The following is a 27,829-nucleotide window of genomic DNA, read 5'->3' as shown; positions in this document are numbered from 1 at the left end:
TCAGCGGACGAATTAAACGGCGTTTATGCTAACAAAAGGTTTATGATTCTTAATATGTACAAAACAAAAGAATAAGCTTATATTCTTAGTAGCAGGGTACACTACAATCTAGAATCATAAAAGTTGTAACATAACGGTAAGACATTAATAACTAAATTCTTAAAAAAGTTTGGCAAAACAAAACCACGAAAGAATTCCATAACATCACACATACTGAAGTATATGTGTTTATACATACATATATGTACTAAGAATCAGCCATAACGTGAATCGATAATTAAAACATAGAATATAAACATACCATTATTTTTTTCATTTAATTATAATCATCAAAACTTTGAATGGGCTTTATGGGGTAATTTGGCTTAGTCGTTTTTGAGCATCTGCTTTCCGCATTTTTTGGTTCTTAGCTATTATTTTCCGTAGTAAGAACAAAATAAAAAAGTCAAATACAGCAATGATTTTGCCAAATGAGAAATGCTACTTCCGCATTTTATGCAAATGACTTTGGGCGTCTTACTGTGACTAATAATCGAAATTGGCGCCTAAGTGAATTTACGCAACGGATGTTTCTTTGGTATAAATAAGCGCAGGCGAAACTAATTGGACATAATCCAAGTCCTACGTTAGTGCTGCGAACAATTCAAGAAACCAGCAAAATGGTGAGATGTGAAACAGTTTTTGTTTGGATAAGGAGAAAATTGTAAAAAAAAAAAATTAAATAAATTTTGAAGAAAAAGAAAAGTGATTAAAAAAAGTAAAAAAAAATTTAATTAAAAAAATAATATAATACCAAAAAATAACCCGAAATTATTTTAAAAAAATATTACACTAAATTTTCTTTGTGAAGTTCATAATAAATAGTTTTTATTCAACAAAAATAATAAAAATTAATAAATGTTATTTTATTTATATGCGATATTTCAGAAAACAGATTTTCAAAAATAAAAATAAAATAAAACAAGAAAAAACGTTAACTTCGGTTGCACCGAAGCTAAATACCCTTCACAGGTGCATTTCTGTTAGTAACTTTGTGTTCAGTTTGTATGGAAGCTATATGCTATAGTTAACCGATCTGATCAATTTCTTCGGAGATTACATTGTTGCCTTAGAAAATAGAAAATAACATATACCAAATTTCGTGAATATATCTTGTCAAATGCGAAAGTTTTCCATACAAGCATTTGATTCCGATCGTTCAGTTTGTATGGCAGCTATATGTTATAGTGGTCCGATATCGGCCGTTCCGACAAATGAGCAGCTTCTTGAAGAGAAAATGACGTTTGCAAAATTTCAAAACGATATCTTAAAAACTGAGAGACTAGTTCGTATATATACAGGCAGACAGACGGACAGACGGACATGGCTAAATCGACTCAGCTCGACATACTGATCATTTATATATATACTTTATAGGGTCTCCGACGATTCCTTCTGGGTGTTACAAACTTCGTGACAAACTTAATATACGCTGTTCAGGGTATAATAAAATAAAAAAGAATATTATTGAAAAAAAAAATTACTATCAAATATAATTTCAAAAGAAATCTCATACCATATGACTTCGAAACATAAGCATTTTGATTACATAAATAATAATAATGGTTCCTTCTCGCAGAAACTCTTCGTTGCCGCCTCTTTTGCCTTGTTGGCTTTTGCCGCTGCTGACGTCTCTCACCTTGGCGGTGGTTACAATTATCCTGCGCCTGTGCATGAAGCTGTGCGCTCGCAGCCGATTGTGCCAGCTCAGGGCTACAGCTACCCAGCTCCTGCGCAAATTCATGAGGCTGTTCAATCCCAACCGATTGTTCCACAGAACACTTACATCCCACCCGCAGCACCGGTTCCAGCACCAGCTCAGGGCTACAGCTACCCAGCTCCCGCGCCAATTCATGAAGCTGTTAAATCTCAACCGATTGTTCCGCAGAACACTTACATCCCACCCGCAGCACCGGCTCCAGCACCAGCTCGGGGCTATAGCTACCCAGCTCCCGCGCCAATTCATGAAGCTGTTAAATCTCAACCGATTGTTCCACAGAACACTTACATCCCACCTGCCGCACCAGCTCCAGCACCCGCCCAGGGATACAGCTACCCAGCACCAGCTCCAATCCACGAAGCCGTCCAATCTCAGCCAATTATTCCACAAAATACCTACATCCCACCGGCCGCACCAGCTCCAGCACCCGCCCAGGGCTACAGCTACCCAGCTCCAGCTCCAATCCATGAAGCCATCCAATCCCAGCCAATCGCACCCGCACCTGCTCAGGGCTACAGTTACCCAGCTCCAGCTCCGATCCATGAAGCTGTGCAATCCCAACCGATTGCTCCACAAAATACGTACATTCCGCCATCAGCATCGCTCGGTCAAGATGGTTACCGCTACAAGACCGTCCGCCGTGTTGTCTACAGACGTCGTTTCTAAAGTTTGAAATGCCACAAATACTCCAAAAATTTGACTGATTTTTTTACGAAAAAAACCTTATAGAATTAAATAAATGTTGTTGAAAGATTTAATATAATTATTTGAGAGTTTCTCTGAAAAGGATTTTTATAGGTCTTCTGGAACAACAGACGTTCCTGAAAAGAGCATATGAAATTACTGCATATTACTTTTCCGAAGTATATGATATAGTACCCGATACCTTAATAAATGATAAATATCTGCTTCAGACCAGAGCACTGTGGTAAACATATAGAGGTTGAATTAACTTGAAGGTTAGAGGAAAAGGTTCTCAAGAATCAGGATCCCTTCTTCATATTTCGTTAAAATATTCCACCAAGATAGATTCTATTATCAACACTACATCGAGTAATATCTGCTAACGGGGATCACATCTTAATTAAATAAGCTTACAGCAGTTTTCGAAATTACCGCTCAGTTTGTGCTTGAAATAGGCACAATCGCCCAAGTGAGCTCCAATTTCGAAAAATAGTCTTGGAACAGTTTCCAATATGTTGTTAAGGCGTAGTCTTGCCATAAACTTAGGCAAGGACTGATCCAATTCCACTTGAATCAATTTCTCATGAATCCAATCAAAATGCTTGATTATGCTAACTGAACCTCAGTTAAACTAAGACTTAAAATGATTTTCAGACACCGAACAAACTCACCCATCTCATTCAGAGTTGAAAACAAAAAGGAAAACAAAAACCCTGAACATGTATTGATCATGGCTCTACAGAAAAACTGGATCCGTCTAAGAGTTCTGTTTCTTCAAATATTTTCGAACTCAGTTAGAAATAGTCTGTCTAAGCGAAGTCCACGTTTCACAAAGCCAGTCACTTGACCACGGGAAGAGAATATATTGTCAGACATAACTTTTCCCTAGATGAATTCCATCATCATCTTTCCAAAGGAAACCACTCCCCATCAGTTCGTGAACACCGAACACACCGAAATTATCTCCTTCTTCGACTGCTCTTCACACACTGTGGAAGGAGAGAAGTCACCGTAGAAGAAACGCTATGCGCGTTTTCATGGATGGGTCGAAGAATGGAGGGAGTTTTACAGGGACAGTTTTCTGTAAGGCAACAATAGCACTGACCTTGTTAACTGTGCATTCAAAGCTAGTAAAGGACAGACGAAAAAAGTTACTTCATTAGAATCGCTTGGGTTCCTGATTACAGCGGAATCACTGTGAACTGCAAAGCCACTGAGCTAGCATGAGGGGACGGCCTTAATTCGCTCGCATCGAAATGGGACCAATTAGGATCTCTATTGGCGTCTTGCGATCTAGCACTAAACCAACGTATATCAGCTCTTGTGCGACTGCGAGACTAGAACGCAAGTGATAGGTGTTCTTACTGGACAGTGTCCAATTGGCATTCATAAGGTAAAGCTAAAATTCTTGTCGGACGTTAGTTGTCAAAGACTTATGGAGGGGGATGCGATGGAAACAGACAGTCACTTTTTCTTCATTTATACGACTGAGGCTGAAACATCTCAGTAGTCTTACCTTCGTCAAATCAGAATACATTACTGAAACTCAGATTGCCCACTTGTGAGGATCTCATGATCCAGTATATAGTAGTTCTTATTACACCACAACGGGTCGGCGTTCTAAACAGTCCAACTAATCCCTCTACAATACTGCATATAATGTCGCACTAAAGGTCTCCATTTTCTTCGGTCTTCAAATATTTCTTAAGAGGGAGGGAGGGATGAGCTCCTATGTAGTATGGAACCTATGACTTAAGCACAGTTGACTGAGAATAGTTTTCCTAGTTCGCATTGATAAGACGATCTAAACTTTTCAAACAAAACACAAACCAAATTCGGTTTTATATATGACAGATTAACAACTTTTATTTAGATTTAGATTCAGAACAAACTCAGGTACACTTCCCACAGGGAAAAGTTATTGGAAAGGGATGGCAGCTTAGAAACGGTGTCTGTAGACTACGCGACGGACAGTCTTGTAGTGGTAACCGTCAGCTTCAAGGGTGGCGGATGGCTCTGGAGCTGGAGCTGGAGCGGCTGCTGGAGGAATGTAGGTGTTTTGTGGAGCTGGTGGTGGTGGAGGAGGAGCAATTGGGTGCGAGTGCACGGCCTCATGAACTGGAGCTACTGGAGCTGGTGGCGCTGGTGGTGCAGGTGGAATGTATGTATTTTTTGGTGCTGGTGGTGGTGGTGGTGGAGGAGGAGCAATTGGGTGCGAGTGCACGGCCTCATGAACTGGAGCTACTGGAGCTGGTGGCGCTGGTGGTGCAGGTGGAATGTATGTATTTTTAGGTGCTGGTGGTGGTGGTGGTGGAGGAGGAGCAATTGGGTGCGAGTGCACGGCCTCATGAACTGGAGCTACTGGAGCTGGTGGCGCTGGTGGTGCAGGTGGAATGTAAGTATTTTTTGGTGCTGGTGGTGGTGGTGGTGGAGGAGGAGCAATTGGGTGCGAGTGCACGGCCTCATGAACTGGAGCTACTGGAGCTGGTGGCGCTGGTGGTGCAGGTGGAATGTAAGTATTTTTTGGTGCTGGTGGCGGTGGTGGTGGAGGAGGAGCAATTGGGTGCGAGTGCACAGCCTCATGAACTGGTGCAGGGGGCGCTGGTGGTGCTGGTGGGATGTAAGTATTCTGCGGCACTATCGGCTCCGACTTGACTTCCTCATGGTGGTGGGGCACAGGATAGTCATAGCCAAGATGCGAGACATCGGCGGCGGCGAAAGCCAGCAAGGCGAAGGAAAGGGCAGCGAAGAGTTTCTGCAATGAACACAATATTTATCAAAATTTAATTTCTTTGACTTTTTTATAATTTTTTTTCCGAATTTTTTTTTATAATTTTTCTTCGATTTCTTATAATTTTTTTTATTAATTTTTCACTGAAAATGTACGCACCATTTTCTCTTTTGCTTCTCGAACTGTTAACTCCACAACGGTTAAAGTTTGATAATACCCAAACAGCCGCTGGGCGCTCTATTTATATGAACGAAATATGCTTGCCTACACGCTTAGCGCTTGGCGGAAGCTGCGTTTGGTCGCCGAAACACACACACACAAACGCACACGAATTGTTATGCTTATTGAGTCTCCATATGAGATTCGCATTTACTGTTTGTTTTGTCGCGGATAACAGCGGGCTTCATTAAGCATGAATAATTTAGGCATTTTGAAAATTTGCTTCGCGCTTAAAATTTGTCAAAAACAACAAACACGCGACAAAAACCACAATTAAGCGCACGTTTCGCGAATATTTGAGGTTGTGTGTGTGTGCGAAAGGTGCTTCACAGGCATTGACTCACACATGGCAACCAATAAAGTGGAGTTCAAAGCCTCAGAATGAAATATTTTGAATTTTTGTTGCATAAATTAGAAATTGTTGTAGTTAAATTGTAGCATATCCTAGAATAATGAATCACAAACGATATTCTTGAACTATACTAGTTTGCCAAGTTTTAGTAAAATAAATATTATTCTATGAAAAACAAGAAAACTCACTTTTTGATGATCAGCACGCACACATACAACATTTTAAAGATCCAGTTACTTTTCAAAAGCAATCACAAAATGAGCGATTTTGTATGACAATTGCGTGCGTTAATAATTTATTAGCAAAAAGTTCGCGACTTCTAGATCATCGCCGTCAAACTTATATAATATTAAAATAATTTAAAATAATTTCTGAAAATTATTAAATTCCAAATTTCAAAAAATTTTATGAAAACCTTTTTTATAAAAAAAAATGATGTGATATTAAAATATCAAAAAATAGCATGAAAACTGTATGAATTTTTTCATGAAATTTTGTATGAAAAGAAACAGTGAATATAAAATGAAAATTTCAAAGAAAAAACTTTTCAAAATCTTTTTTAATGAAAAAAAATTATATGGTATTTAATGATTTTTTTTTTACACAGATTGAGTTTTTTTTCATAAAAATGTTTCAAAAAATTTATATAAAATTATGGTATCATCGCCGTCAAAATTATATAATATTAAAATAACTAAAAAAAGTTTCTGAAAATTTTATAAAAATTATTAAATTTCAAAAAAAATGTATGAAAACCTTTTTTATAAAAAAAATGATATGATATTAAAGTATCAAAAAATAGCATGAAAACTGTATGAATTTTTTTACAAAAATTTTTTTTACGAAAATTTCATTAAATTTTTTTATGAAAAGAAACTTTGAATATAAGCAAGCAATTTCAAAAAAAATGTTTAAATATCCTTTTTCATGAAAAAAAATATATTGATATTTATCAATTTTTTACACAGATTGACATTTTTTTTCACAAAAAAATTCAAAAAATGTATATAAAATTATGGTAATATTAAAATATTCGAAAAAGTTTAATAAAAATTTCATGAAATTTCATAAATAAATTAAAATATTTCATGAAATGTTTATTCAGAAAAGTAACAATTTTTTTAATAAATTTTTTTTTGAAAGTTTTATGAAATTTTTTGTGAAGCAAAAACAGTGAATATGAATAAAAAATTTCAAAAAAAATATTTAGGAAAAAAAAAATAATAATAAAATACTTAAAAAATTGTTCTGAAAATTTTATGGAAATTACTAAATTTAAAACTTGAAGGAAATGTATGAAAATGTTTTTTTAAAAAAAAAATTAGATCATTTAAAGTATTAAAAAAAATTACATGAAAACTGTAAGCATTTTTTTTCTTTTTTAAATAAGAAATGAGAAGGAAAACTGTATATAAGTAAAAAATTTCAAAAAAAAATTGTGTTAAAATTTCTGTTATGAAAAAAATACAAATATAAAAATATTTAAAATAATGGCATGAAATCTTTATTAAGAAAAATAATTCAATTATAATAAAAAAAATTTGACAATTTTATGAACTTTGTAAAGAAAGTCAATCTGCGTAAAAAAAGTTATAAAATTTCATATAAGTTTTATCAAAATTGTTTTTGTACAATTTTTTTATGAAGAAATATTTTCGAAATTGTTTGAAATTTCTAATGAAAAAAGTCGGTGCATCTTTACAAAAAATTCTAATTTTTTAATGAAAACTTTTTTATAATGTTTTTTTTTTATGAATATCCATTTTATAAAATTTTTTATAAAAAGTTTAATAAGCAATTTTATTTCTGCATATAATTGCATAGCTGAACTCACACACACTTTCAAGCAGTAATACATACGCAATGTTGCATGTGTAAACAACTCAATCATAAACGTCAAATTCTGTGAATGTAAATGTCAAATGGATTGACATGCCGCAGCTGTGGGCAGATGAACATAAAATACATTAAATTTGAAAATACACAAAATTATGCACAGTTATGCTTTGCGCACACATTTCTACAAGTGTTTATGTGTGTGTGTGTTAGAGAGATTCTGTAAAAATCAAAGACGGCGTATTTATTTATTTATAGCACGTTTTTATTGGTTGCCAGCGCAATATGAAATTATTTCAGCCAACTCAATTACGCTGACATATAAACACATGCATGCCAGATTTTTCGAAACAACTGAGAGAGTATGAAACGAAATGAATCACAATAAGACGCCTATCTTCGAATTCCGATTATTGACCTTATCACAGATTGTATTTCGGAGTCGATATTCCTTGGGTAATGAATGAAACTTTTATAATTCTACAGATCATGAATGAATCTGAAATTGATTTGACTATGCGACTGAGAGAGCGAGATCTATAAGGAATTAAACACAACGTTATCATTCCAGAAAATATAAGAATGGACCAATGGTTCTGTGATCGAGAGCTCCAACGGCGAAATCTGCTTATTCTATCAAAGGTTGAGAAACAAACAGACGCAGGCTTCTTTTTTAGTAATCTGTAGCTAAATAACTAAAACTCAGTCTTTCAGGTCGAGATTTTTGGCATAACAGAAGGTGCCAAATAGACTCTGCTCTAACCAGCAAGTCCACAAACTTCAGCCGGATGAAGCAGGATTTATTAAAGCGCCTCCAAGTGCTCCAACTTAACAGACATTGGGCAGCTGGGGTGGAACAAATTAGGTATTTTACCGCATCCCCTGAGTTCTTATAGATATAAGGCTTAATTTGGTTACCACCTCTAATAACTTATTATTTATTAATTTTTTAAATATGACCTGTAAATAAATTTGCAGAACTGAGGGAACTGTCTGCTTAAGCCTTCGTCCCATAGTACAAAATCACATCTTGATTATAGACACTGCAAAGTCAAAAGCCTTTAATGCACTATCAAACTTATCCTACGTTTACTTTCGGTGAGATGTCTTATCTTCATTCCTTAGCCAGGCAATGAATACTTTCAGGATTGTGGGCTATGCTTTCCTTTCGACATCTCTCTTGATTGAAAGCTTTTTAGCAGTTGGAGTTAGAATCTAAAACAATATCCAAGCTGTTGATCTCAGTCATGTGGATTATCATTTCATTCCATCATCATGCTCTAAAAATGCTTCTCTCCAACATGCTTTTCAGATTCAGTTTGTGATCGACACCGAGTTATTTGGAGTAATTTGGACCGCTCACGATCCAATAAAAAGAAAAACAACTCGAGAGTTCGCTTTCTCATTAGTAAAGTCACCGAAAGTGTGAGAAAGATTTTTTAAATGCGATAAACTTGAATTAAATAAAAGATTGGAGATTAATTATAGACATAAAATATTCAAAGCTGAGAAGTTGTTCGATTCATCACTTGTCTAATCTTCATATTTGAGCTCTGATCGATTTTGTTTAAGAGTTTGCCTTGCATTTGCATGAAAGCAAGAAGACAGTTTTCTGCTTTAATTTATAATACAGGAAGAGTTATAGATTTAATGAGAACCGAAATGGTATAATCGATTGGTAATTTAACTCCTCTTGATGTGGTTTATGACAGTTTTTGTGCGATTGTTACTTTCTAAGTTTCGGTCAGCGGAAAACAGGTATTACCTAAGTAGAGTGATACTTAACTAGCGTGTTTTATTTCAATCATTATGATTTCATTTCATTCATTATTATTTCGTTGACATTTTTGCACTCCTTGATTTTCAAATCTTGTTTTTGTCTTCTTAGTAATCTGCAGTTAGTGATATTCTTCCTTTGTTATTTTTCGAGTAGAGTTTGGATGGAGTGTCGAGTTGCCTGTATATAATCTGGTTTCAGAGAGAAATTGTTCTGCACTAATGTCGAGTATCGTTGTGATTATTGAACCCATCTCCAAATCTGGGTAAAAATTTGAGTCGGAGTTTTTCAAATAAGTTGCGGGTAAAAAAATTTAATTTCTGAAATTCGTCTCAAATTAAGATACAAGTTGGCTTAAGTAATGGGAAAAGCTGTAACACATACAAATCGTTCACTAAAATGAAAAATAACGGAAGATCACCTATCACAAGTTTACGAGTGAAGGAAAAACGATAAAATATAAAGCACAAAATTTGAGTTTTGGTTATAAAATGGTTATATATTGGCTATAGTATATTGGTTATATATTAGTTATGTATTGATTATATATTGGCTATATATTGGTTATATATTACTTATATATTGGTTATATATTAGTTATATATTGGTTATATATTAGTTATTTATTGATTATATATTGGCTATATATTGGTTATATATTAGTTATATATTGGTTATATACTAGTTATTTATTGGTTATATTTAAAGCTTTAAATTTGTTATATGATAAAGCGAATCGTAAGCAATAAGAAACTCAATTATGAATTTTTTGATGATATTATATATTGTTATGCATTTTAAGTGACAATATATATATATACATATATGCATACTTATGCATGTGACAGTTCTATTATAATAAGCAACTAATGAAAAGAACACCACCCATCCGCAACTAATTAGTTTATCGTGACAAAGTACTCATTCCTCTGTGTGCACTCTCATCAAGTCACACGGAAATTGGGTCAACGCTGCATAAATTATACAAATTGAGCAAAGCGGATATACAACAAATTTAAATATAAGGATTGACATGTGGGAATTCGACTGATAAGTATCCTAGGAGTATTACATCCATAGCTATGTTTATTCGAAAATATAAAATTATGCATAGATTAGCAGTGAAATCGGTTTGTATTAACTAATACATATGTAAAATACACATGTGGAAATCAGTGTGAACTCATTAACATACTGAATATATATATATATACACATACACACACACATATATACATATGTATGTATTATGAATGTACATATTATTTGCTATCAGATATGGTTAGCTTATTATAGTTGGAAGCTAACAATATGACAATATGCTGAAAACTCATTTAGTAAAGTGGGTTGTGTTCTGATTACAAATGCGGAAGCACGATATAAATATTAATTTTCTTGATATTTTGAAAATATAAATAAATACATATGTGTGCATATCTATCTATATCTATATTCTATGTCTAATCGTTTATAAATTAATAATTTACTCGTATGTAAATAAACAAACAAAAATATTGTTCGACTTTGGTGACATAATCAGAAGATTCTGCTGATCATTTAATTGCCAAAATAAATATATATAGTATAATATATATACATATTAATCTATGTAAATAATTAAAGTGATATGTTGCTTAGAATACAGGTTCATGAGTTGAGTTAGCCACAAACTAATACAATTCTGCGTTTCAAAAATCAATCTCACGCTGCTGCCTCTCAACACATTATTTGATTGTGTCAAAGTGTTTGCTATAACTTTGTACCTTAACATGAGTAAAGAAAAAAAAACACTTGCTAATATTTTCAATTTTTTGAATATCTTAATTACTTGTATTGATTTACATCAAGGAAAATAAAAAAAAAACTTTCCTTTTTAAACTTTGACGATAATTTGTCATTTTAAGCATTCTTATTGGTAATACTAGTCTTAAATCTAAAAAAAATACTCAGTAATGGCAGAGGTAAGGTAATCTCTTCCCAGCGCATGAAGGACATAATTGGTGAAATACCACTGACTATTCTCCCAATGAACAGCAATTACCAAAAGTGTAACCTTCACTAACAAGTTCAATATTACCCCCAGCAGAAAGGCTAAATTGGACGATTCCGCTCATGAGTTACTGTTTAAGGAAGGTAGAATCAAGTGGTATACCGACGGCTTGAAAACATCCAAAGGAATTGGCACAGGAATCGCAGGACCACGCATCACACTCTACATACATATACATAGGTGGTCAAGGGTAGGGTTCTTACTATACCATTTATTAGCAACAACTTCAAGGCATGCGCCACGCCAAGTTGCTAATGGGGGTTATAATCTTAGCAGGTTTAAATATGTAATCAACCTCCTCATAAACAAACTCAGGCTACTTGTCGCCTACTACACTGGCCATTGTAAGAACAAGAAGCACTTATATGACATGGGCCTTGCTTCTTGTGCAAATTGCCGGTTCTGCGACATAGAGCCTGAAACTCCAGAACACCTGCTAATTGACCATTTTCCATATAGGGATCACATCGTCTCAATAGTCGCTAGCAGTATTTTGAATTTAACAATATGGTGGTGCTAGATGAGTCGCTGTGACTTAGGAGAGGGCACAATAGACACTACTTAGCTCGCGGTGCAATCCTCATATATTTATCTAATCACAAAATCAGTTCCTCACAATTCATTTATGGCATATGACCTCATACTATTAGTAGTGCTCATACTAAGCTATCACCAAGAAAAGTTAGAAGAACAAAATTATTTGATTACTACGGCAATTTGAAAAATGATTCGCCACAGATAGGACCAGGTAATAAGCACTTGGTACTACCTACGTATAATAACCCATATGATCTTCCCAAACAAGCTCTCAAAGATTCAGACGGAGACCACGATAATTTTCCCTGTGCTGTTATGAGTGACCCACTCTTGAGCATCAGCAACAATCGGTGGAGGAGTACACTGTCGAGAACTAGCCATCAACTCCAATTTTTGGCTGCCTGTTCACAGTCATATTAGCCTTGAGCTCGTTGAGTGTGGGCTTACGACTAGTGAGGGTATTTCTAAATTCCTTATCTCTAGCAGCGAATTACTACATGATTAGACTGCTTTAAGTGCCTGGCCACAGCGGTTTTGTAGTGAACTGCAAAGCTGATAAGCTTGAACAGGTACTTCAGTATAAGTAACCGCGGAATGGTGAACAGGTAGGAGTTCCGTTGGCTTGTAGTTTACTACTGGATCGTTGGGCTTCAGACCAGCTCAGCAAACGTTGGTCAACTACAAACAGCTGTCCAGCCGCAAGGTCCTTCTGGACCAGGACAAACCGCAAACGGTCTAGTGAACTCTTTGCTCTCAATGTTCATCTTTCAATAGTTGTAAGAGTTCTAACTTGACATTGTCCCATCGGAATTCATGAGAGAATATTATAGAAAATTAGAAAATTTTAACGGTTATCGTCAGCTGCTTGAAGGAAGACGAGATAGAACTATCTTAAGACTTCCTACTCGAATGTCTCGTCTTGGCCAGATCTAGGCTAAAACACCTCCGATATCTTACTTTTAGACATCCAAGTGGAGTAACGAAAATAAAAATAAAGGCTTGTGAGAGGTTCAAGCTGCTTTGTTATTAGTTAATAGGCAACTACAGGAGGTTTTTAGATGGCTTTACAAAAGATGGTACATAATAGTATCAGTGTGACTCCATATTAACAGAAGATCCATCTAAGTCTATCAAACCTAATCTAACCCAACTTAACTATTGGTTTCAAAAATGGTTCGATTTAGTTGAGATTCAGCAGAATTTCGCAGATGGAAACTCGATCCACGATGTTTTATTGTATTAACTGCTTTGGCATCTCTACACCGAGCTTCCCCTTGTTAAATTTAAATGTGTTCAATCAGTTTTACGAGCAATGTTTAACTCTTGAATACTCGAAACAGTGTTCATATGACGATCGGACTTGATAATTCACTTTAATTTATCGATATTTTCGACAAATGGCCATTCCGAGTGTTTCATTAATATGATATTCCATCCCTTTGCTCTTAAATCATAATTCCTTAAACAAACATTTCACAGTGATTTTTGCATGTGGACATGAGTATGGCATATGTAGACACTTCAGCTTAAGCTGTCGGCAAAATGGATTAGCTAAAGAGTTCTCCCAGTAAATTACCAAACACCAGAATGAATGATTTTATATGCATGTAAGTATGTACGAAATATTATATACATATGTAAGTATACACACTAGTATATATTTACATGTAACTTTCCTGAAAAAAACTACAGACGTGAAGTTTTTGGCGCCAGTAAAAGTTCTGTCAGTTTATGACAACAGCAGACAATGCAACTTGATGGAGATTAATTTCAGCAAATTTATATTACAAACAGCACTACTTTAACATTAGCTGACTGCGTTGGATATTTTTGTCTTTTTTACTACAAATCTCGATTAATTTTTTTTTTTCTTTTTAAACCCCTAATTTAATTTGCAAAAATGTTTGTAATACTCGGAAAGAAATGTTGCAGACCATATATAGAGCATATATATAAATGATCAAGGTGACGAGCTGAGTCGATTTAGCAATGTCCATCTAACTCGCTATCCGTTGCCTGTCCATCTTTCAGTTTTTGAGACTCTTCTATCCCGCAAGCCAATAGAAATGCACCCGTGAAGGGTATCATAGCTTCGATGCAGCCAAAGTTAACATTTTCCCATATTCTTTTTTTCCAAATTAATTAGTGGAGGGGCAAGAGCGTCTGCTTAAATGCTTACGCATAAATATGTATGCGTGATTGTGTGTGTGTGCACCAGCCACTGAATATTCAAGTGGCTTTTAATTTATGAAGAACATTTCAGCAAAATGCAAAAACTTTCGACCGTGAGAACAAAAAAGCAAAGTACCGCACAAAACCGATATTCTTGCCAGCAGAAGCGAAACACATTAAGTGGAAACACCTACACAAGCACCTATAAGTATATGTATATAAGCTACTTTAGCAGCGAGTTTTCAAAACTGCTGGTAGAACTCCTCTTGTCTGGGGCGACGCGTGCAACGGGCGTACGGTCCATGCGGGCTCTGCTGCTGTTTTTTTTTTCCTTTTTCGCCAGTGATACCTCTGGGATCACTTGCATAATAATCAATTTGTGCTTTTCGAACAGAAGGCAACTTCTTGCGCAGCGCCATTTTACTCATTCAACTCGCCTAATACCTATATAAACTTATTTCTGAGCACCCAAAATGTACGTGTGTGTGTATGTGTGCAAATGCCTTTGAAAGCATTATGCTGCTCATACACTTATGTAACAGGTTTTTTATGCCCAGTGTTAAGGGTGCTGAGGTTTTCTTGCCATGTGCAAAATTTCAGTTTGATATCTCAAAAACTGAAGGAATATATTTACAGACTGATATGGCTAAATCGACTTCGCTCCTCACACTGATAATTTATATATGTAGTCTAAAGAGTCTCCAACGCTACTTTTTTTTATTTCTTTTTTTCTTTTATATCCTGTACAGGTTATACAAAGTTATGAAACCGTTAAATGATTTAAGAAGAAACTCCTAGACAAATAACAATGAGACGAAAAATTTAAAAATTCGTCTGGTGCTTTTTTCAGTCCAGTTATATACCCCACTTTCATGTTAAATTATTTTTGCTTGTCTTCTCTTTCAGAGATCCACATTCGGAACTTTGGAATTGAAGAGTTCGTTTTCATGACTTTCGTCCTTAATTTTCTTCGTATGGAAATTTGTTTGTATATCAGGTAAAATGTTTCCTCATCTAACTATGTATCTAATCCATCCCACCCTTTCAACCGAACTGACCATAACCTCACAAATTAAGTTGACCACATTTGAAAAGAAGTAAGTTATTTACGAAACAAGCAACATTAACTTACTTTCAGCAGCACCAACTTATTGAAAAAAATTGTTTGTCTCAAAGTAAGCCAATTAAGCTTTTGTAAAGATTCCTCCATGTAGTGCGACAAGCTGTATTATTATTATACAAATGTGTTCCACAATATGTAAAAATGTATAAAGATAAAACGTTTTCTTATTCTTCGACGACAGGCTTAATACGCTGATTTGAAGCATGAAAACTTTTCTCAAAAGATTGGCTTCTAAAGTTATTTTCATCGTATCTTGGGAACGATCTAAGCGATTCGGTTATTATTTATAGAATAAACTCATTGAATCTAAACTACAAAAGAGTTGTTAACATTTTCGAATTAAACCTAAAGACAAAATTCAGATATTAAAACAAGGTACTGATATTTTTCTTAACAGTAGTAATGAGCCTTTCTTAAGATATAACGGATGCTCTGTTCACTCTGTTAAATTTAAATTTTAAAACATAAATTGTAGTTATTTTTGGAAAACTCGATAACAGAGTCCTTTTCAGCATATCTTGAAAACTTTCTAACAGATTTGGTTAATATTTGTAGAAGAAACTTACTTAAACCATACTCCAAAAGAGCTGTAAACAATTTTGAAGTAAACCTAAACACAAATTTTAGTTATTAAAAGAAGATACTGGTATGATTCTTAACACTTTTAACTACATTGTTAATTTTTCACACAAATTAAAGTCCATTCCTTCCATGAGTTTCAAAAAGGTTTCCTAACATTAGTAACGAGCCTTTTTTAAGATATAACAGTTGCTTTGTTTCCTCTATAAAATTGAAATTTGAAAACTTAAATTGTATTTATTTTTCAAAGACTTGATCTCAAAGTCCTCTGCATCATATCTTAAGAACGAACTGACTGATTCAGTTGATATTTATATATTAAACTCATTAAATACAGGTTCCAAGAGAACAGTGATTAATTGAGAGGCAAATCCAAGCACAAATTTTAGATATTGAAACAAATTACTGGGATGTATCTTAATACTATATATATTTAAAAGCACATCTCACAAATTATGTTCTAAAAAAGTATATTATTTCTAAGTGGTAGGATACTAAAAATTCGGAATCATTAAACAAAAAAACATTTTTGGAATTAGCAATCCTACCCTATACCTACCCTCTTAGACTTATTACTGGATCTAACGGCATTTCTTACCTGTTCGCGTAAGTACTCGGGGTACAAAACATTCGAATGGTCACAAAGTTCAAATTTTTTGTTGTGTGCTTTTTCCGCCCGCTGATTTTTCTTTTCATTTTATGGCGAAAACTTTTCTCTTTTCGGTCTACACAATTTGCATTTTAAATTAATTCTTTACTCGATTTTATTATGTGGGCTTAAAATAATTTAATTGACTGCCGTTTGCTGGCTGTCGCACTTATGTGCGGTGTGCAAGCCACGCTTAGAATGTGTCGGTGTGTTTGTATGTGTGTATGGGTGTGTGTGTCTGGAATTACTACTGACTGCTAAAAAGTTACTTATTATAAGTGCTTTGTGTTGCTTTTGTTGGTGGCTAACTTGTTGTTTCGAGCATAAAAATTATTGTAGGTTATGGAGAATTTACTCATAACCCAATATGGAAAAAAAATAGTGTATAGTGCATAATAAAAGCTTGAGGTGATCATAAACGATTTCATTTCACTTAAAGTAATAATTATTTTTTAAGCAATATTTTTATTAACTTTAAATTAGTCAAAACACTTTCGCCCTTCTTTCTTTTTATTTTGAAATTAAAACAAGACAAAGTGTTACCTGAAACTAAAATACATACCTTTCACGGTTGTATTTCTAATGGCATAAAGGGATCTTCATCTTGATTTTGATTGGCCAGTTTGTATAGCAACTATATGCTATAGTAGCCCGATCTAAAAAATATGTTGGAAAACTGTAGCTTTGCTTTAAAAAAATAATCAATGTCAAATTTCGTGAAGATATCTCCTCGAATGAGAAAGTTTTTCATACCAGAACTTGATTCCGATCGACCAGTTTCTATGACAGCTATATGGTATAGTGAACCCATATGAGCAATTCCGACAAATGAGCAGTTATTTGGAGAGAAAAAGATGTGTGCAAAATTTCAGATCCATAGCTCAAAAACTAAAGAACTAATATCTTACTAGTACTAGTATATGGTATACATACAAATGAATATGACCAAATCGACTCAGCTTGTCAAGCAGATCGTTTAAGTTTATATTTTATAGAGTCTCCGACATTTCCTTGTGTGTATCAGAAACATTAAAACTATTTATAAACTTTCTCAGTTAGTTTGTCCTTTTGCCCAGCTGCCAGCGCCAAGCATACTTTGCCGCATCTCAAAACAACGCCAGCAAGGTCGTTGAGCTCGTAAAACTTCAACGAAAAAATGCCGTTAATAGCAGCTGAAGCGTCTTTAAATTGCTGAAATAGCTCTTTCGTATATTAAGTGGAAGAAATATATACAAAATGATAATTCGATTAAGACTGATTAAGTAAATGCAGGTAGCCACTTTAGAAGCACGCCATTAAATATTCAAATTTTGTTGTGGGTGCCAATCAAAAGACGACGAAAAAAAGCGAGCGATTAAAGAGATTCCCCACAAATAAATATAAACATATTTATAAATATATATATGCACATACATACATATATAAGCAGGTATACGTGAGTATTTGACAAATGCGTTTTTTTTGCTCTTCTGTTTAAGCTGCAGCCTTTCCGCTGCTCAGCTACATACATACATACATATGCAGCTAATGGCTTAAAGGCATTATGAAAATTTGCTGTCCAAATGATTTTAGCCGATATCGCTTTATAAATGCATTCATATTCATCTTGATTAGTAATAATGTTATTGCGAACTCTGCTTTTAAGTGATAAAACAATATTTTTATATTGACAGTTGGCAGCTCCAAAGCTGCATAATAGTTAAAAGGTTTTAAAGCGCAATTAATCTATGTATACACAATATTTGAATTCTCATTTAAATATCAATGATAAGCGATTTCTTTGTTAGATGCTAAAGTGCACGATATTTTAGTTAATTAATTAGCATCAATTTGGCTGTGGTTTCCCAAAAAAGCTCAAAGAGTTCATTGCTGATCATTTTTTGCTTTGAAACAATTTTATTTAATTTATACTTTTTATCAGTTCTGCTGATTTCGAAATAGTTGCAAAAAGCATTACTTTGATTATTCAACAAACAAAACAAAATATAGTTGAATGAAGATAACTAATCAAAATTTTCAAATATGAAAAGGCGTCTTCCCAAAAAAAAATTGTTCTTTATGAAAAAATAAAACAAAAAAATAAATAAATAAAATAAAACAAATAAAATAAATAAATAAAATAAAAATAAATAAATTTAAATTGAATAATGTAAAACAAAATAAAAAATTAAATTGTATTAAATAAAAGATTGGGAAAAAAATTTCTTAAACTGTAGATGTCATAAAATATTCAGAGTGCCTTAAAAATAAAAATTATCATTAAAAGTCTCATTCGTTAGCATGAGATTATTTCGGGAAATAGATACCACTAGTTTACAGTCATTTTGCAATAGTGATGTTAGAGACTGTTTTTGGCTAATTTTGGATTGTTAATGCCGAAAATCATAGTACAAATTCCCGAACATATAGGATTTTTTGTCTTATAGTCAAGGCATGTAAGGATCAAACCACCATCATTCACTAAAATTGAAGAGGTTGCAACACGAGATCGAAAATAATTGAACTCAAATTCATAAACAGGACGCCTCACATACTCCACAGAGCCCTTAGCACATAAGTCGTAAATTTTTTCAGATTTCTTGAGTAGTAAAATTAACAACAAAATTCAGTTTAACCTCACGAAGCCAACTAAACGTAACTAAACTTAAGTGTTCATTGACTTCAATTAGATTAAGGTATACATTTAGGCGGATTTATTTTATATAACGCTTATTTCGCTCTTTAGCGTAGTCACACACCAAGTCAGTTTAGCGTAGACGCATACCTATTATTTCCATTATATGGAAAATATTTAAAAGAATACGTCTTTTATTACAAAATACTATATGACAATGTTTTCTTTTGATAAATATTGAGCGATGTAAATTCTTGGAATGCAAAAACAGCTGTTTTTAATCTTTTCAACGGCAATAAGAACACTGTTGGGTTATAAAATGCTTAAATGTAATCTAATTTTAAAACTTTCCGTCTGAACATGGTATAAACTTAAGTGTTCATTGACTTCAATTAGATTAAGATATACATTTAGGCAGATTTATATACCATGAACTGAATACTATATATGAACTAAATAAGATAAATATACATACATATATTTAGATTACCGCCGAAAAAATTTCATGATCATCTACTACAAATTCTTTTTACACTACTTTTCACACAATTATATTAAATTTTCATAAATTATATTTTTGTTTTTTTATTTTATTTTATTTTTATTTTCCTTAGTTTTATTTTATTCATTTTTTTAAATTTATGGATTATCACAATTTTTTTCACACTATATCATTTCATTGTTTTTTACATAATTAAATTTAATTTTAATAAATGATATTTTTTTATTCATTTTATTTTACTTTTATTTTCCTTAATTAAATTAAATTAAAATTAATAAAATAATTTTTTTTAATATTTTATGATTATCACAATTTTTTTCACACTATATCATTTTATGTTTTTTTTACATTATTAAACTTAATTTTATTAAATTATATTTTTTTAATTTTATTTTTTCTTTTATTTTGTTTTATTTTATTTTATTTTTTATTTTACTTTTTATGCCGCCTTATCATTGTTTTAATAAAATATTCATCCAAACAAGGCAAGGTCAGGCTAGTAAAAGCAAGTATATTTTACCAAACATGATAAGGTAATAAAATATTTTGTCACAGCAATCAATAACAGCGTTAACGTTTTTAAAAATCCAAAAATATAAATACATATAAGCCGACAGTAATATTCTAGCGTTTGCGTGGACATGTAAATATTAATCAGCACGTCCCTTATGGCTATCAATTAAGTGACGATCTTAATCCACATTTCGAAACCGGTTTTTGCGTGCCACTATTTTAAGATGACAATAGCTGATGCGGAATGCTTGGTAGCAAAAAAGCACTTAAAATAAAAGCGAAAACTAAATTGAACGATAGACAACAATCACTAAGCATTAGCAATGCAAATGATTTGTACATATTTTTTTTCAAACTGCAAGAAATTATATTTTTTATATTTTTGGTACTTCATATCACTACTAATATGGTGCTATGCGTATTTTTGATTTTGTTTTTGTACGTTTTGTGTTTCGTTTTCTGTTTTTGTAAGCAACCATCTGAGCAGGTCTTCTACGAACAGTTAATTTATCACAGCTTAATGCTCACGCACAGATTTATTGCATTTGAATTGATCGCCCATCTTTTGTTTAGGTCCACTTTGTGTATTTATGTGCTTACATTAATTTTATTAAAAACAGAAAACAATCTAGAACTGTCAGCTGGACCAGTCGGTTATCTCATAAATAAGTGTTGGGCCAAAGTCGATCGGAAGTGTGGCACAATGATGGCGTGACGAATGAAAAATCATTTCGTTGTTTTTTTTTTTTGTTTTTTAGAAACTGCGTCAGTGAGCAGCTCATTGATTATGTGATTTAAATCTTTCGCTGGAAATGTTTGCCAAAGAGTAAACAGTTCGTTTTTTAGGACAACTTAATTTGTATTCTCATTTGGGTGTTGTTGAGCAGCCATAACAACTGGCAACATAAATTTGTGATTTGATAACATTTTTCTACATTTTTTATATCAGCTCGTAAAAAAATGTTAGAACTCACAAAAAAAATTAATAATTTGAATCAGCTTTATTTATAGATTTTTTTGTTTTATTTTCGTTTTTGTTATACGCAATAGTGCTTCAATCAATTTCTTTCAAGTTTTCCTGTTTCAAAGTCAAAATTGAACGATAAGCGTAACGCCGCACACTTTTTGGTGAAATCACATATCTCGAGATCCGGACCGACCGATTTCAATCAAATTCGTTATGTGACGTTCTTATGGCTTTTCATGTTAGAGTTGGAAAATGGATGAAATCGGACTACAGCCACGCTTACGTACTTTCCATATAATACAATTTTGACTTCCATTTGAAACTTTCTCTTTCCAGCATGCAAGTCAAGAATGAATTAATATATTAAGGTAAAACTTTACATGATTTGAGATGAGCCATCTTATGACTAAAAATTTCGTATATCAAACAAAAACTGTTTAAGCTTCAGGGTACTGAATATATGGATTCATTGCTTTTAGTTGACTTTTTACCGAAAATATACATAGGTCATTGTGTGAGATATACAATTGAAATTCAGTGAGAGTCCTTTCCTGACAATAGAAAAACTGTGTGCCAAATATGGATTTAAGCGGGTCAATACTTATCTTAGCACCCACATATATACATACCTAATACAATATAAATGTTTTCGAACTTTCAGGTAACTTTATACGCGGTATTTATGTGAGTTAACTTAATAAAATTGGGAGAGCGTGTTTTTTTATAACAGTGACATTTCTGCTTATAATGAATAAAATCGAGTGCAAACTCGCGCTGGAACCCATATAACTAACACGCCTTATATGTATACTTGAAGGTACTTTCACGGCTTTGACTCTTGGAAGTTACGAGAGTATAAAATGTTCGGTTACACGCGAATTTAGCTCTTCCTTACTTGTTTATAACAACACTGGAACTTTCTTGGAAAATATTAAACTTTACTGCTTCAGAAAGTTTCGAAGTAAAAAAATTAGTTTAGAGCAAAAATTCCAAAAAAAAAAAATAAAGTAATTTGGAAATTAATTTATTGCGGTTTTCTTTGTTTATAAAACATTGACTTCTTGGAAAATTTTAAATTTTACTGCTTCAGAAAGTTTCGAATTAAAAAAATTAATTTAGAGCAAAAATTCCAAAAAAATTAATTAACGTAATTTGGAAACTAATTTATATTTTGGAAAGAGAGAAAAAAATTGAAATTTAAATAAAAATTAAAAAATGTAATTAAAATTAAAATCTAAATTATTTTATTTGGAAATTTCGTATATTTCAGTGAAGTCGGAAATAGAAAAAAAAAACTAAATAAGATTAAAAAATTTTAATTAAAATTAGTTTAGAATTTAGTTTCAATCAAAATTTTTAATTTTTATTTAAATTTTACTTTTTTTCAATTTTCGACTTCACTGAAATATAGGAAATTTCCAAATAAATTAATTTATATAATATATAAATTTTTTTTTCTTTCTCTTCGACTTTTTTCTTTTTTTTTACTTATTATTATTTTACTTATTATGCATCACCTGAAAAACCTGTCACTGGCTGCTTCTTGTTCAAATTTATAGCAATTAATATTAAATGTATGTGTAAATACATCTCTTCTCCTAAGCATAAATATGTAACGTCTAAATTTACTCACCCATATATTTTTACATATAACAATTGATTGGCGCACCGCATAAAAAGTAGCAGAATATGCCAATAAGGAAATACAATTTCCTTTGTTGTTATAATTAAAGCACTATGGAACAATAGTTTAGATTTTAAGCGGCGAACACGTATTAAACGGTATGTAAATATTTAAAGAAATATTTTATTATAGATTTTGTATAGATTCCAAGAAAACGTAAATAACTTTGCGTTCATTTACATAACGAGAAGTTGAAAAATATTTGTATGTATTTTTTTTTTATTTTGTAAATTTTTGTTTATTTAAATTTAATTTTTTTAACTTAAAAATATTTTTATTTCTTTTTTACTAATTTTGTTTTATTTAAATTCTTAACTTTGCTTTATTTTTGAAGGTGAAAATAGTTTTTTGTGTTTGCGTTTATTTGTTTAAAGTTTTTTTATAAGCTTAGAAATTTTTTTTTTATTTTATTTTGTAAATTAGTGCTTATTTACTTTTTAAATTTTGTTTTGTTTACTTTGTTTTTTAAATTTATTTTTTATTTTAACAAATGCCTTTTTCAATTTATTAACTTTTTTCATACAAATATTAAAAAAAAGTATTTTTGTAAATTTTTTAAATTAGTTTTGAAGTTCTGAATTTTTTTTGTGAGAAATACTATTTTAAGTATTTTTTTTTTAGGAGTTGAAACTTTTCCAATAATTCTAAGTGCTTATGTACATAACTACACTTATGTATTTGAATAAAAACACTTAAATTATTATTTTATTAAACTATCTTTTCCATATTTTTGGCTAACTACAAAGTTGTATGTTACTACTTTTAACTCTATTTAAATTAAGCACTTACTTAAGCATCTACTAAAAATGTATTTATTATTTACACTGCAAACTTGGCAAAGTTTAAGAAACTTCACACCGTAGCTTATTTAAATTATTTTTTGTCATCAAACGAGGTTCTATGGGACTCAAGTTAAAGAATTCTGCACAAAATTTCGCTTTATTAATTATTCGCGGCACGTCTTCAAATATGCACGGCAATTAAATCCTTTCTCGCTTCCGAACAAACAACGCAACTAATCCGCTATCATTTTCCGCACACTTTCACTCATTCACTCTCTCGCGCATTACAACGCATTTTCACACGCCGCCGTCTGTTGGCATTCCATTAAATTTTCAATCCATTGCACCAATTCACCATCGATATCCACTTTCACATTGTTAAGCGCCCTACTTAAAAGCGTAAGCTCACACACGCACACATGCACGCGACGCGTTTGTTTAGTCGTCGATACGTCCAGCCCGTCGTCGTCGTCGTCGTGTTGTTATCAAAACGGTCGTGGTCGTTGCGCGTTTTGGAGTCGCGAGGGAAATTTCCAATTTTCCGACTTTTCCGCAGTGGACGTTCGCACTGCAGCAAGTCACAAATTCAACTGAAGCACTTTCTTTGCGGCACTTTCGCTTGTAGATGCCTGCTCCAGCTGTGCGCTGCACGCACAAACATGCCCGCACATGCACACAGCGCTGCGAACACGCGTCGCGAAGGCAGGAAAATTACGAGTGCGTTTAACGGCGACAGGCTCGTGTTATCGGCAATTGCAATTCACTTTTTTTGCATTTGTTTTTGTTGTGTTTGCATTTACATTTTGAGTTTGCGAATTGTTGTCATTTGTTGTGTGAGTTTTGTGATGTTTGATTCCTTTTTGCTCGGTTATGACTTTACCACTCTCAGTGTCCACTTTTACATTCCACAACAACAATTTATATGAAAAATGTTAATGATATGATAAAGAGTTCTGTAAAAAACAAATTTGGCTTTAAAGCCTTTAAGGGAAAAGTTGGCTTTTCAAGGATTTATGCATGTACATACATATAAGTACATATATAAATACTAAATCTAATAAAAAGGAATACTTCCAAAAATGCATGTGAAACCATTTAAATAATGCCGGACATAAATAGTTGTCCGACGTATATATGTATGAGTGTCACATGAATTAACGCAAAAGGTCTCACAACAAATGCTATATACTTCAGAAGCGGTGTTGATAAATGGGCCACTTAAGACAGCGTTAGGCGAAAAAGGTGCTAGTCGAACCATGGTGAGTTGGCGGAAACGGTGGTCAATCAAGAATACAGTCTGGATAGTTTTGTTATGTGTGTGATGGGATTTTCAGGGAATTATCTGTGCCTTTCTAAGGCCTAACTCGTAATAAGAATCTGTGTTATAAAAAATTGGACAATCTGAAGGCAGGAATTGCTGAGAAGTGGCCAGTTTCGGCCATTAAAAAAGGTATCTTTTCCATCAGAACAATGCGAGGCCACACACATCGTTATTGACTCGCTAGAATGCTCGGCACCTAGGTTAGCATAGTCTTAAGCAACCGTCTTATAGGCAGGACCAGGCATTAAATGATTGCTTTCTATTCCTGTCTATAGTGAATGATTTTGCTGGTGAAAAATTCGCCTACAATTTTATGCAAAAATGATCGATTTTTATTTACTAGAACCCATATATTAAATTTAAATTAAGAATAATAAAGATCACTAAATCAATATTTCAATTTCAAACTCGTGAAAAATTAAACTCGAGATGTCTGCAATTATTTTATATAAAATGTCGGAACGGAAATCATTATCCTTAGGATAATACTTTATCGACAAATTAGAACAAATTAAACCCACTGAGCTTGTGGTAAAAATATTTTTGTCTGAAAGAACCATTTCTAAATCAACTCAACATCCTATTTCCGGTCTCCCTTTCCGATATACTAAGAGAGATATTGTGAGTCCGGAGAGCGTCATAGTCAATAAATGGAAGCTACAAATAGTTGTGAATAGATTTTTTCAATTCCTTAATAATTTTTCTTCTTTATGTAGGCACCGTTTACGCGATTATATCCGAGTTTTCAACAGGGAGGAGCCAGTCCTTTTCGCGGTTTGGCGCCAATCGGAGATTCCAAGTGTAACTAGGTCCTTCTCCACCTGGTCTGTCCAATGGAATGGAATTCCTCTTTCTCTGCTTCTTCCGGAGGATACCGCGCAAGCACTTTTAAAGCTGGAGTATTTTATCCATTCCATCCACTAACGCGCAGTTGTTGAGGCCAAATATATCAATATTAGCGGCGTACAGCTGTACACTCTTATAGAAGATTGTATCTTCTCTATTCAGATCTGCACTTTCCTTAACTTGCGTGAACTTCTACCCATGATTCCCTATGCTCCGGTTTCCGCTTGTTAGGGATACTAACATATGTATGTATATGTGATAAGTTTGGCTTCAAAATCTCTATGGTTGTTGAACTACATATATTATATATTATAATGGATGATGGCGAACTTCAAATGCCGTTATATAGGAAGGTTTGTTTATTGCAGTCTTGATAATGTGAGGTTAAGCGCGGAATAGTCACTCTCTTAATAAAAATACCACAAACCAACTGCCTGTCACAACAATATGTGTAATCGTTATGGTCTAGCAAATACTTGTACAAACAACGGTTAGAGCAACGGATTGAACATTTTTACTATCTCAGATGTGTATGTAAAGAAGATCAAAATTTAAATAGGATATATGAAGCGGAAAAGACTCTGTTACCGATTATTGACTCTTGTGTTGGTATAGAAACTACGATGATGGACTCTATAGGAACATCTCAAGTCATGAAACATAAACAACATACGAAATACCATAAAAGTACTTTGGCAAACCAAAAAACTTTTATACAAGAGAGCACCCATGTACCTCTAAGAACAGACTTTCAGAAAATTGATCATATGGATTCGGCGGAATGCAGAGCATTCGCGAAAGGTTATGAAACTTTGAAATATTATATTTACGATTGCTCAGCGTTCAGCCACTTGAGACGGCTGCCAATGTTCCAACATAAAAGGCGCCGGACAACTGTGATAGACTTTAGCAGCGTTTTTATCAAACCCATTAAGTTGCTAGATTAGGCTCAATTGGTTATCACTTGTGAGCAAAATGCGCGTAAAGATGGCTTAAGTGCGTCCGTTTGCGGTCTGCCAATCTGAAGCTACTGCGTCTCCCTTTTCAACCAACCTGCCAATGAATCGACTTGTGACTATTGAAAATAACGTCAAAAATGCAACATTTTCCTAACTTCTGTTCAACCTCGATGGAAGGTAATTATGGCTTGATTTCAGTTCTTGTGAGTACATTCCCATGATTTTAACGTAAAGGCGGGACCAAGGAAAGTAACTTTGTTCCAACTGTCGCGAATCTCAGTGCTTATTAACTTAAATATGGCGAGGGATCCGTAAAGTTTGTCGGCAAAACTCAGTCTCCTTGTCGACGTTAAATCAAACCATAACAGGTAAAGACGAAAAATATAGCTCAAAAGGGATTAAAAAGCCAGAAAATTTTGCATTCCTCTTAATTAAGTCTTCCTTTAACCAACGTTTGTTTAAATACCGCTTATGTGCCTTTGCTGAAAACCAGTGGCGTGCCTAGGGGGGCGTAGCGAAGGGGGCTGTCGCCCCGGGCGCAATGTCTTGGGAGCGGAAAAACGAACTCCGCTGGTTTTTAATATTCAGAAAAATACTTCAACAAATAAGATGTCTTGTAAATTTACTATCAATTTCCTCCAAAACCGTATTGTGAGAATTTTGAAACTTCAGAATTTACGTGTCTTCTAGTTCCTAAATTTTATATACTTATGTACCTAACATCGAAGATATTTTGTAAAAATTCACTTTTGTTCGAACCACCGCCCCGAAGCCACTGCTGAAAACAAAATTTCGGGCTTCTGAACCAGAATACCCCCTGAAGACGAACTTGAAATTTCCGGTAGAACAATTGGTAAGTTGAAGAATATTGGTTTTAAGTTACAAAGAAGGTTTTTAGAAAAAATGCTTGTCTGTAAGCCGGAGCTTGATCACAAAATATGGTGGACTTTTATTTAGTTTAGCCATTTCATAAATTTTTCCACGCGACTATTTTTTATCCTTTTGTGTATCAGATAATAACAAATGACATGCTAAATATTAGACACCGTCCAACTTGCAGGGCCTCTAAATAAGTCTGAACAGAAGAAAAACCTTGCAAATAATTTTCAGTCTCCTCTCAATAACTTCCACAAAATGTTAAACACAACACTCTTACACAGCCATGCCGCTCTT

General features: G+C 33.4%; 2 protein-coding genes across 2 annotated transcripts in view; one reads left to right on the top strand and one right to left on the bottom strand.

The window, feature by feature from the left end:
* Nucleotides 1-1,558: 1,558 nt before the first annotated feature.
* LOC120777032 (skin secretory protein xP2-like) lies at nucleotides 1,559-2,425 on the top strand. The gene is made up of 3 exons (XM_040108144.1): nucleotides 1,559-1,720; nucleotides 1,817-1,973; nucleotides 2,067-2,425. Exons 1-3 carry the CDS (start codon nucleotides 1,559-1,561, stop codon nucleotides 2,423-2,425), a joined length of 678 nt encoding a protein of 225 aa, XP_039964078.1.
* A 1,957-nt stretch (nucleotides 2,426-4,382) lies between these two features.
* LOC120777031 (vegetative cell wall protein gp1-like) overlaps nucleotides 4,383-27,829 on the bottom strand; it is a 62,701-nt gene continuing 39,254 nt past the window's right edge. Inside the window, exon 3 of the mRNA XM_040108142.1 lies at nucleotides 4,383-5,087. Within this exon, the coding sequence (XP_039964076.1) occupies nucleotides 4,383-5,087 (705 nt within the window). The remainder of the gene's footprint in view (nucleotides 5,088-27,829) is intronic.

This window comes from Bactrocera tryoni, chromosome 5, assembly GCF_016617805.1.
Source record: "Bactrocera tryoni isolate S06 chromosome 5, CSIRO_BtryS06_freeze2, whole genome shotgun sequence".
Lineage (NCBI taxonomy): Eukaryota > Metazoa > Arthropoda > Insecta > Diptera > Tephritidae > Bactrocera > Bactrocera tryoni.
The sequence above is the reverse complement of the archived record's forward strand: the minus strand, read 5'-3'. Positions and strand labels throughout refer to the sequence as shown.